Source organism: Orcinus orca, chromosome 1, assembly GCF_937001465.1.
Source record: "Orcinus orca chromosome 1, mOrcOrc1.1, whole genome shotgun sequence".
Lineage (NCBI taxonomy): Eukaryota > Metazoa > Chordata > Mammalia > Artiodactyla > Delphinidae > Orcinus > Orcinus orca.
Window position 1 is genome coordinate 190,091,212 of NC_064559.1, and position 12,696 is coordinate 190,103,907.

Here is a 12,696-nt window from a genome sequence, read left to right on the forward strand (position 1 = left end):
GTACGTACGGCTCTAATATCTTCCATAAGAAAGATCTAAGGGCATTTTATACATGGTCAATCAATATTCTATTCAGTAAGAATTGATTCATCCTACTCTATGGTTGGGAAGAATGAGACACAGAACAGCCAAACCCATAATTATTAGCAATACTGGGAGTTGCTGCTATGATGGTTTCCATAATAAATATGCATAAAATACTGTCAACAATTCCAAGCATATGGTACCACTGTGAAATATTTCTTACAAAGTTTAAATATAAAGGATAGATTTGGCCTTCACTAATTATTTCATTCTGTTTAAAAATATATTTTCCTACTGGAAAGTTTATTTTAATGAAATTTTTCAATATATAGTATAGGATTATAATTTATTTGGTATACATATGTGTGTATGTATATGCATATATATACATAACATGTGTATATGTATACCTGCTATTAGAAAGTAATTTCGGATTAAGAGAAATCAATGAAAAGAATGGATCACTGTCTTTTTAATGCACTTTGAAAGTCAGCATGGGTGATGGTAAAGTGATTTTGTGAAAGTGAAAAATGGCTAACCTTCCTCATTCTTATCAGATCTTCATTTTTTTCTGCAAGCTTCTGTTTTGCCATTATTAAAAAAAGAAAGAAAAATGATAAAATATTGGCTCATTGAAGTTTTTTTGAACCTTCAACTTATAATTTTTTTTTAAGGAGCAGGGAGTGGGAGGGAAGAAAAAATTGGGGAGGGAGGGAAAAGGAATAAGTGGCCTATTGGCACAAACCTGTATTTGGTCACCATTTGAGGTGGGTACTGTGACCTCGATGTGGGTTTTTTCCACCTACATTTAAGAAATAAAGTGGTAAAAAATTTCAGGTTAGTAGGTTTCTATGAATAGCGTCATTTCCAAATCAGCTGCATCTTTAGGCGGCTTGTGAAATAAGCTGATACGTAATCATCATGATGCAGTCTTACGGGGGTATTACAGGCAAGGACACTGCTCTCAAGAACAATCTGTTAGTTCACCATCACATTCTCAAAGCTGAAGAGGTAATATGGACAACCAAAGGATCAAAAAAGAAAATTAAGGTAATTATTCTATTCATGAAGAGAACATATTTATACTTATTGATTAAAAAGTACTTATTAAAAATAATAATTTAGACTTTAAAAAGTCATATGTTTTTGTTTTGCTTTTTAAAAATGATGTAGAAGTATCTTAAATAACATAAAAACAAATTTACAAATGAAGATACCAATGTATGACATACATGACAGAAACAAAAAGAACATCTTTACAGTTTAGAGCACACATAAAATAAACCACATATGACACCAAGCAGGTAAATACAAAAAATTTTGTTAGTTGATCAATATATTTAAGGAGGCAAGTTTAACCCTTGAGTTTATTAGACAACAACACATCAAAATAAACTCAATCCGAATTGTTACTGATGCATGCAATTACTTCCAAGGCTGATTTATAAATAAGCACACACAGGGCTCAGCTGCAACATTCAACACACTGTAATCTCCTCTCCAGGGAGTTGGAGCCCATGTGTTCGGTGGATGGAAAAGATTCATCCTTAAGAACAGGAAGAGAATAACTAAGTCCTCCTGCCTGGCTTTGAAATACCTTTAGCAGCAGTCATTTTATATACCCAAAATGGAGTAAGCATAAATTTAAAAACCAAGAGTGATCAATGCCTAAAGCACTGGATATATCAAAATGAGAAAAATGTTTTTATTAAGCGTCAAATCAATCACCCTGTATCATTACGTTCTTTACAGAACCTCATTAATCTGTGGTTTTGATGTACTCTTTCTTTCTTTTTTTCTTTTTCTGGCCGCTGTGCAGCTTGCGGGATCCTAGGTCCCCAACCAGGGATCAAACCTGGGCCCTCAGCAGTGAAAGCACATAGTCATAACCACTGGACCTCCAGGGAATTCCCTTGACACATTCTTTTTAATCACACTTGGGAGCATTACCTCAGAATATAATGTCATTGTGCTGTTTTCTCTAGGACTGAATGTAAAGAACATAAGATGATACCAACCTTTGTGACACTGTCAAATCATAAGCACATCTGGCTACAGTCCTTTTAACTACTGGGGTAATTAACAATTTGGGTTATTTCTACTCTCTCAGTAGAAATAACTGGGATTATTCTGGGATTATTGCTGTGTTGCCATTAACAAGTTATTTCACCTGAGTTTTAAGTCTTTTATTGATTAAATGGAGATAATATCTTCATAGAGTTGTGAATGCTTAGCAAATGGAAGTTTCAATTATTTTGTAAAGCTTAAATTACTTGTTTCAATGAATGATGACTTCTTGCTTTGGGTCCTTAGCAATCCAACAGCAAGAAATTGAGAGCCTCTACTTCAATCTAAGAATGGAGACCAAGTAGTAACAGTAGTTCTATTTATGCTCCTACAGAGAATATCAATGGAGATAAAGATGTACATGAGGAAAGGTACTATCTCCACACCTGCAAAGTAGGTCTTGTCAAATGACTCAAGATGCCAAAAAGCTATCTCTATCTGGCACCAACTTAGTGTTAGGCAATGAGATTTCCACAATTACAAGGCTACTTTATACAGTAAATACAGCTTCAGGCAAATTCCATAATTATTTTCTAACTGCTACAAATAAAATCAACTCAGAGTCACCCTTAACTCCGTCACTACTATTACAGTAACAGAAGGTTATCAGAGGTGGCTTTCAGTCTGATCTCAATACAAGTATCTCAAAATTTATTTATATAGAATTAACTGGCAAGAAGACACCCAACTGGCACTTAAATGGTGAGCATATAACAAGAAGTGATCTCTCCACTCTGCTGAGGTCCCAAGAGCAAAGGGAACCTATTCTTGAAGATACTTATGTCTGTCAGACAGGCAAAAGAACAAATAAGTTAGCAGAAAGCCAAAAGAATCTTAGCCACCAAAAAGATTCCCTTGCCAATTCCAGTAATCTAACACTTTTCAGTTAGTATCACAAATGGAAGGACAGTCAAAAGTGCCAGGTGAGCTACCCTAACATTAAAAACTGAAGTAGTCTAACATTAAAAAGGCATTGTTGATACTGAACCTGGTGGTCAATGTCATGCACATTTGGCTAGATACAAAAATGCAAACACCTACCATTCACTCTGGATTCAAGTTGGTCTCAAAGGACCATAAAAACTATATGTCATATTGAATAGTTTTGTTTTTTTTTTAATACAGTCAAAACAGAGCCAGATTGGCCACTGCTCTATAGGTAAACTAGATATTGAACTGGCTCCAAAAGAACAGGATTAATCCATCTGCCAAGGGGAGAGCACTTCCCAAGGTCTTATATGGTTTTAAATTCCTTAACAGACATATAAAAATGTAATTTTTCTTATAAAGACTGCTTCTATTAATTCCTGTTGTCAACAGTGAGACTCGTATTTACTTCAATAAATCTGAACTGACAGCTCAACTCCATCACTGTTTAAATGTATTTTAAAAAGCTTATCAACATATAAAAGATCAGTCCAGATACTGTTACTCCTGGGAAATCTACTAATTAAATTGGTGATGTTTCAACAAAGTTCCGTGACTGTGGGTACAATCAACTCAGAACTGTAAACAACCCAGTAGCATAACCTCCCCTACATAATGGATCTTCCCCTTTGTGTAAAGTTTCTTAAGATTTGAACAACCATATAGATGTGCTTTATATAATATCTGGATATTCTTTGGGTATGTTACACATATATCCATTTTAGGAAATCAAATTATATTTTACTCATACTAGCAGAGCTTACTCTTAAAAAGGAATGTGGAAATTCCTTCTGGATGAGTAAAAATTATTTTTAAAAACAGATGATCACAGTTCTGGTGTGTTCTACAGACTCATTTTTTAAGATTTAAGTTGGGTAAAGCTGTGGGTCACCAGAAAACTGGGATAGCTTACAAGTACTTCATGACATAATTCTATGAAAATATTTTACAGGTTAATGGGAGATATCTTCTTTCCGAAAGAGTGAGGAAGAAATAACTTTGTTAGGATCCGACAAAAAACGGTGCTTTGAGAATCTTCCTGGTCAAGGAGTCAACACCTCTGAACCAAAAAGTGAATTAGCTAGACATCTGGGCTTATGACATACCTTCCACACTTCTGTGAGCTCTGGCTCAGGTTGCTCAGGTGGGACTTCTTCCTTTTTCACTTCAACCTGCACTGTTTCCTTCGGTGTTTTAGAAACCACTGCTTTTTTAACAGGTGCACCTGGGACGCTGCCTTCTGCGGCCTGACTCTGAGCAATGGCCGGTGCAGAGGTGGGCCGAGGACTTCGGTCTGCTGAATCAACGGCTGCTGCTACGTGAAAAAGGCACAAGTGAAGGATAAGTGAAGGCAAGAGTCACTGTACTACTTCACAGCCACCAGGTGAAATAACTGTGACTCCAGGACACATACGAGTGGTACAGTGTCCAGTGGGCTACCATACAGAAGGTAAAAAATAAATTATTAGTGCTCTGGCAGGTAACTGATGGCAATAATGGCAATAAGAAAGCTAAAATTACCCTAACAGAAAAGCTAAAATGTCCTGACGATAATGTTCCATAAAGGGTGGGACAGGAGGCGGGAGGGGGGTGGACGTGGACACAGAAATATATGAAAAAAAAAATGGAAAACTCATTTTATTAAAAAGTTGGCAAGATTGTTTAACCTTGTAATCTATTAGTTTCAAGAACCTGCAAGGTAGTCTATGAAGGAAAAAATGGGTTAATTAAGTCTGATTTCTTCTATGAAGGCCTTTTGAAATAAAGATCCATTTATTTATAGGTGGTTTCAGGAACCTAAAAATATATTCTAGGAAAAAGGATTAAGTCTGATTTCTTCTGCTAAGCCTCCTCAGAATGATTACAAAATAGCTTGATAAAGGAATCTTCTTATAAGACATGTACATATTTTGATGCTTCTTTAAGCTTAAGGGCAAATCTTTGAATCAGACACTTTCCTTTTTAATTGTTTGATTAAAAAATAAAATTCAATCCATTCAGCCATTCTATGTCCTTTGGTTGGGGCATTTAATCCATTTGCAGAACACTCTCTGACATAAATTGCAACAAGATCTTTTTTGATCCACCTCCTAATGAAAATAAAAACAAAAATAAACAAATGGGACGTAATGAAACTTAAAAGCTTTTGCACAGCAAAGGAAACTATAAACAAAATGAAAAGACAACCCACAGAATGCGAGAAAATATTTGCAAACAAAGTGACTGACGAGGGATTAATTTCTAAAATATATAAAAGTTCATGCAGCTCAATATCAAAAAAACCCCAAACAACCCGGGCTTCCCTGGTGGCGCAGTGGTTGAGAGTCCGCCTTCCGATGCAGGGGACGCGGGTTCACGCCCCGGTCCGGGAAGATCCCACATGCCGCGGAGCGGCTGGGCCCGTGAGCCATGGCCGCTGAGCCTGCGCGTCCGGAGCCTGTGCTCCGCAACGGGAGAGGCCACAACAGTGAGAGGCCCGTGTACCACAAAACAAACAAACAAACAAAAAAAAACTACAATGAGGTATTACCTCACACTGGTCAGAACGGCCATCATCAAAAAAATCTACAGGGCTTTCCTGGTGGCGCAGTGGTTGAGAGTCCGCCTGCCGATGCAGGAGACGCGGGTTCGTGCCCCGGTCCGGGAAGATCCCACATACCGCGGAGCAGCTGGGCCCGTGAGCCATGGCCGCTGAGCCCGCGCATCTGGAGCCTGTGCTCCGCAAGGGGAGAAGTCACAACAGTGAGAGGCCCGCGTACCGCAAAAAAAAAAAAAAAAACACTACAAACAATAAATGTTGGAAAGGATGTAGAGAAAAGGGAACCCTCCTACACTGTTGGTGGCAATGTAAATTGGTACAGCCACTAACATACAGAACAGTATGGAGGTTCCTTAAAAAACTAAAAATAGAGCTACCATATGATCCAACAATCCCACTCCTGGGCATATATCTGGAGAAAACCATAATTTGAAAAGACACATGCACCCCAATGTTCACTGCAGCACTATTTACAATAGCCAGGACATGGAGGCAACCTAAGTGTCCATTGACGGATGAACAGATAAAGAAGATGTGGTACATATATACAGTGGAATATTACTCGGCCATAAAAAAGAACAAAATAATGCCATTTGCAGCAACATCAATGGACCTAGTGATTGTTGTACTGAGTGAAGTCAAACAGAGAAAGACAAATATCATAGGATATAACTTATATGTGGAATCTAAAAAAATGGTACAAATGAACTTATTTACAAAACAGAAATCGAGTCACAAATGTAGAAAACAAATTTATGGTTACCAAGGAGGAAAGGGACGGGGAGGGATAAATTGGGAGATTAGGATTGGCATATACACACTACTACATATAAAACAGATAACTAATAAGAACCTACTGGATAGCACAGGGAACTTTACTCAATACTCTATAATGACCTATATGGGAAAAGAATCTAAAAAAGAGTGGATATATGATTATGTATAATTGATTCACTTTGCTACACAGCAGAAACTAACACAACATTGTAATCAACTATACTCCAAAAATATTAATTAAAAAAATGAAATAAAATTCAAAACCTTTGGCCTTTAGTCCTTAAAAAAACCAAAACAACCCTTTGAGTTCTACCCTATCCTCTTCCAGAGTCTTATCAATTTGCATTATTGTTCCTATTCTCTAATATATTTAGGGCAGCAGTTCTAAACCAGGGGTGATTTTGACACCGCAGAGAACATCTGGCAATGTCTGGAGACATTTTTGGTTGTCACAACTGAGGAGTGAAGTAGGAGGGGGTACTGGCTCTAGTGTGTACAGGACAAGGTTGCTAGGTTAAGAAACCCTGATTTAGGGCAAAGACTGTATATAGACTATACAGACTGTTTTAGAGGGAATATACAATATAAGCTTATGACAAAAGCTTTATCTTTTCACAGAGTTAAGAGTTGTTTTGGTTTGGATTACTGGGCATCTAAGTTTCAGATCACTCACTTAAAAACAATCACTCATACCCTTTTTATGATTTTTATCTTCATTCTTTCAGGAACTAAAAGAAAACATCGACATACTTCGTAGTAAGACCTCACTTACCTGGCAAAGTCTAGGTATGTAGTGTGTTTCCACATGATTTAATATTTCTGATAACAGATCATTATCCTTCATGTGCTGAGACTTTTAAATTTTAATTATCTTACATGGAAATCTTTATGATTTTTATTACACACTTTCCTGCCTTTTTTTTTTAACATCTTTATTGGAGTATAATTGCTTTACAGTGGTGTATTAGTTTCTGCTTTATAACAAAGTGAGTCAGTTATACATATACATATATCCCCATATCTCTTCCCTCTTGCGTCTCCCTCCCTTCCACCCTCCCTATCCCACCCCTCTAGGTGGTCACAAAGCACCGAGCTGATCTACCTGTGCTATGCGGCTGCTTCCCACCAGCTATCTATTTTACGTTTGGTAGTGTATCTATGTCCATGCCACTCTCTCACTTTGTCCCAGCTTACCCTTCCCCCTCCCTCCCCGTATCCTCAAGTCCATTCTCTAGTAGGTCTGCGTCTTTATTCCTGTCTTGCCCCTAGGTTCTTCATGACCATTTTTTTTTTTTTTTTTTAGATTCCATATATATGTGTTAGCTTACGGTATTTGTTTTTCTCTTTCTGACTGACTTCACTCTGTATGACAGACTCTAGGTCCATCCACCTCACTACAAATAACTCAACTTCATTTCTTTTTATGGCCAAGTAATATTCTATTGTATATATGTGCCACATCTTCTTTATCCATTCATCTGTCGATGGACACTTAGGTTGCTTCCATGTCCTGGCTATTGTAAATAGAGCTGCAATGAACATTGTAGTACATGACTCTTTTTGAATTATGGTTTTCTCAGGGTATATGCCCAGTAGTGGGATTGCTGGGTCGTTTGGTAGTTCTATTTTTAGTTTTTTAAGGAACCTCCATACTGTTCTCCATAGTGGCTTATCAATTTACATTCCCACCAACAGTGCAAGGGGGTTCCCTTTTCTCCACACCCTCTCCAGCATTTATTGTTTCTAGATTTTTTGATGATGCCCATTCTGACTGGTGTGAGATGATATCTCATTGTAGTTTTGATTTGCATTTCTCTAATGATTAATGATGTTGAGCATTCTTTCCTGTGTTTGTTGGCAATCTGTATATCTTCTTTGGAGAAATGTCTATTTAGGTCTTCTTCACATTTTTGGATTGGGTTGTTTGTTTTTTTTGATACTGAGCTGCATGAGCTGCTTGTAAATTTTGGAGATTAATCCTTTGTCAGTTGCTTCATTTGTAAATATTTTCTCCCATTCTGAGGGTTGTCTTTTCGTCTTGTTTATGGTTTCCTTTGCTGTGCAAAAGCTTTTAAGTTTCATTATGTCCCATTTGTTTATTTTTGTTTTTATTTCCATTTCTCTAGCAGGTGGGTCAAAAAGGATCTTGCTGTGATTTATGTCATAGAGGGTTCTGCCTATGTTTTCCTCTAAGAGTTTTATAGTGTCTGCCCTTACATTTAGGTCTTTAATCCATTTTGAGTTTATTTCTGTGTATGGTGTTAGGGAGCATTCTAATTTCATTCTTTTACATGTAGCTGTCCGGTTTTTCCAGCACCACTTATTGAAGAGGCTGTCTTTTCTCCACTGTATATTCTTGCCTCCTTTATCAAAGAAAAGGTGACCATATGTGCGTGGCTTTATCTCTGGGCTTTCTATCCTGTTCCATTGATCTATATTTCTGTTTCTGTGCCAGTACCATACTGTCTTGATTACTGTAGCTTTGTACTATAGTCTGAAGTCAGGGAGCCTGATTCCTCCAGCTCCGTTTTTCTTTCTCAAGATTGCTTTGGCTATTCTGGGTCTTTTGTCTTTCCATACAAATTGTGAAATTTTTTGTTCTAGTTCTGTGAAAAATGCCAGTGGTAGTTTGATAAGGATTGCACTGAATCTGTAGATTGCTTTGGATAGTATAGTCATTTTCACAATGTTGATTCTTTTCCTGCCTTCTTAAACTGAGTATTCTGAACTTAACTTTTCCTGATAAATTTATATGTATAAGCAGTAAAAGTTAGGTCATACAAAGGAATTCCATGAATCAGAACAGATTAAAAATTGAAATTCACAACTACTTCATATACACAACACCAAGAAAAAAATGCTTGACATTCTGTAATGATGTCCAATGAAAGAAATAACTCCTCAGAGGATACACAGGAAAAGCAACAGAAACACAAGGATCTACTTTATCTTTCCTTTTTTTTTCTTTTTTAAAATATTTTATTGAAGTATAGTTTATTTACAATGTTGTGTTAATTTCTGCTGTATAGCAAAGTGATTCAGCCATATATATATTCTTTTTCATATTATTTTCCATTATGGTTTATCACAGGATATTGAATATAGTTCCCTATGCTATACAGTAGGACTTTGTTGTTTATCCATCCTATATATACTAGACTGTATCTGCTAATCCCAAACTCCCAATCCTTCTGCCCCCCATCCCCCTCGAGGATCTACCTTATCTTTCAATGAACACTCTGTAGCCTCTTGCAAGTCCCTGCTACTCATGAGTGCTCTAAGCCAGTCAGCGCAAGAATGGCAGATGGCAGACCAAATCTAACAACACAGGGGAATGTGACAAAATATTTTGCTCACAGTTGTGTTAAAGTATCATTATACATGTGTATTCACACCTCCTCTCAAAGAATTAATTCGTTTCTGCCTGGCATCATAGAAACATAGCCCATGCTTTCACCATGTGTTATTTTGCCACTTGCATTTGGTTTTAATCCAGTACTAATATTGCAGAGCCAAATAATTTAAGTCTTCAGCATTTCTAGCCCTGGAAATCTGTACTATATGTGGGAAAGTAGGTATAGGTGTAGAAACCGGCAGTTAGAAACAGAGGCAGAAAGTTGCATCATTTGTAAAATGTGGAAGATATGAACTCTACAGGATGGTTGGTATACTCAGTGGATATAAAATCACTTTATAAATCCTACATATAATAACTTTTAATGTCATACCTAAGCCTTTGTATTTTTTTATGGGTTAATATTATTTCAAGAGTATGTTGGGCAAAAACTAATAATGCACACATTGAAATGCAGTTCAAGTGAAACATATCACCTAGCAGCTATGGAGAGAGGCAAATTTCTTTCCTTTTCTCCATAAGAAGGCTATAAAAACTATGGATCACCCCAGAGAATCATGGTAGTTGACTGGTTCTTGTCTTTTTAAACAGCTCTATTGAGCCATAAAACACACCCATTTAGACTATATAATTCAATGCTTTTTAGTATATTCAGTGTTGGAGGTAATGGTTACTTTTTAAGATGTTTTGGTTTTTCAGTTTCATGAATTCATTTGTTAACTATTAAAAGATTTTGATACATAGATAGAGAACACTTAACTTTAAAAATTCAATTATTTCCCATTATTGAAGGTCTAGGCAAGGAAGAATGCTGGTTGTGATCATCTTGTGGACCAATTAACTCCAGTATTATGTTGCTCTTATCTGACAACAACAGAAACTTAGTTATTTATTAGAGCAGAGAAGTGTAAAACTCAAAACCATCACATTGTGTAAAAGGAGTCTTAAATTCTAGTTCTAGCTCTGTTACTTACTAGCACAATTTCTGCTAGTACGGTATAGGTACAATGGGTATGCAGTGGATCAGTGATCCCATTATCAGAGGGCCCACATGAATCATCTACGGATCTTGAAAAACAAACAAAAAACCCAGCTGATGCTCAGTTCCACCACAGACAGATGTGGTATCTAAGAGTGAGGCCTAGGTATTTGTTTTGTTTTAAAGCTCCAAAGATGATATGGATGTATTCCCCTGGCAAGAATCACTGCAACCACTACTCACTGGATGGATGAACAGCTTGGTTGTGTGATCCTAGGAAGTTATATAACTTTTCTTGTACCCCGGTTTCCTCATGAGTAAAACAAGAATTCCTAAATGTTTCTTGTCTGCTAGGTTGTTGGTACCAAAGAGGAATATATGGAAATGGTTTGAAAAGCAAAAAGTGCAACAAAAATATAAACTGAAAAATCCTTGCCGTCATTATTAGCTTATCCTTGTGACTTCCCCCTCTTATCGTATGAACTAGGATTGGAACCAGTTTTAGTTCTTCAGCTGGTGAAGCAGATGCTTTGAGCACCAGATAGAAAAGAGAAAGGGAATGGTCATTAAAATGAGGCCCCTTATAAAGCATTTCTTATTAAAGTTTCCCTAATACACCATCTCTAGCTTAGAGGACTATATTCATTAAAAAAAAAATAAAAGAGGGAGAACTAATAGGGGAAAGTCTCTCTTTTAAGAAGAATGGAAAAGGATCTAGGAAAAGGAGGGAAAAACAGCTTCCATAGAAATGTTTCCAGTTCTTATACTGAGAAGACAGCACACAGAGAAAAAAAAAAGACACTTAAAAACAGAACTACAAAAGATTTGTCCTACTCAGTTTATATGCAACTCAGATGATTAAAAGATAATATATGTAAAATGTTTAGAACAGTGTCTGGAACATACTAAGTGCTCAATGAATACTGACTAGTGACATCTTTCATTCTCCTTCTTCTACAAAAAAAGAAGTCATCATGGTGAAGAATAAAAAAACGCAGCACTGGGAGAACAGTTCTAGATTCTACTTCTAGCTCTGTCACTGACTAACTATGTGACCTTAGGCAAATCGCTTGAATTCTAAGGTCAGGTTGTTAAGAAATAAGAAACATCAATGGGGGTCTTCCCCGGTGGTGCAGTGGTTGAGAGTCTGCCTGCCAACGCAGGGGCACGGCTTCGTGCCCCGGTCCGGGAAGATCCCACATGCCGCGGAGCGGCTGGGCCCGTGAGTCATGGCCGCTGAGCCTGCGCGTCCGGAGCCTGTGCTCCACAACGGGAGAGGCCACAACAGTGAGAGGCCCGCGTACCACAAAAAAAAAAAAAAAAAAAAAGAAACATCAATGGGTATCCTTTTAAGAAATTAGAAAAAGAACAGTTCAATAAAAGGAAAAGGAAAATAATAAAGATACTAGCTGGCATAAATTAAATTAAAAATATATAAGAAGAGGGCTTCCCTGGTGGCGCAGTGGTTGAGAGTCCACCTGCTGATGCAGGGGACACGGGTTTGTGCCCCGGTCCGGGAGGATCCCACGTGCCGCGGAGCGGCTGGGCCCGTGAGCCATGGCCGCTGAGCCTGCGCGTCCGGAGCCTGTGCTCTGCAATGGGAGAGGCCGCAACAGTGAGAGGTCCGCGTACCGCAAAATAAAAAAAAAAAATTTTATATATATATATATATATATATATGAAGAAAACAAAACCAAAAGTTGGTTCTTTGGAAAGAGTAATAAAATTAATAGATCTGTAGCAAGACTCTTAAAAAGAAAAGGGGGGGCAGTAGGTTCACAAATTACCAATATCAGGAACATAAAAGTACTAGAGATCTTATAGATATTAAAAAGATACACAATTTTATGGCAATAAATTTGAAATTTTAGATGGAATGGACATTTCCTAGAAAAACACAATTACCAAGAACTAGAACATCTTAATAGTCCTTTCTAATAAAGGCGTTGACTCTGTAAGTAAAGAACCCTCTCACAAAGGGATCTTTAGAATCAACTGGCTTTATAGGTGAATTCTTCCAAACATTAA

General features: G+C 37.3%; 1 protein-coding gene across 32 annotated transcripts in view; it reads right to left on the reverse strand.

Moving 5' to 3' along the window:
- Positions 1 to 12,696, reverse strand: part of EPB41 (erythrocyte membrane protein band 4.1) — a 205,563-nt gene that overhangs the window by 56,406 nt on the left and 136,461 nt on the right. For 19 of the 32 annotated variants that reach the window (XM_049711648.1, XM_049711632.1, XM_033422367.2 and 16 more), the window contains 2 exons: positions 4,125 to 4,333; positions 770 to 826 (listed from right to left, as the gene is read on the reverse strand). In XM_049711648.1, the coding sequence (XP_049567605.1) occupies positions 770 to 826; positions 4,125 to 4,333 (266 nt within the window). The remainder of the gene's footprint in view (positions 1 to 769; positions 827 to 4,124; positions 4,334 to 12,696) is intronic. The other 13 variants (XM_049711625.1, XM_049711683.1, XM_033422359.2 and 10 more) reach the window with 3 other exon arrangements.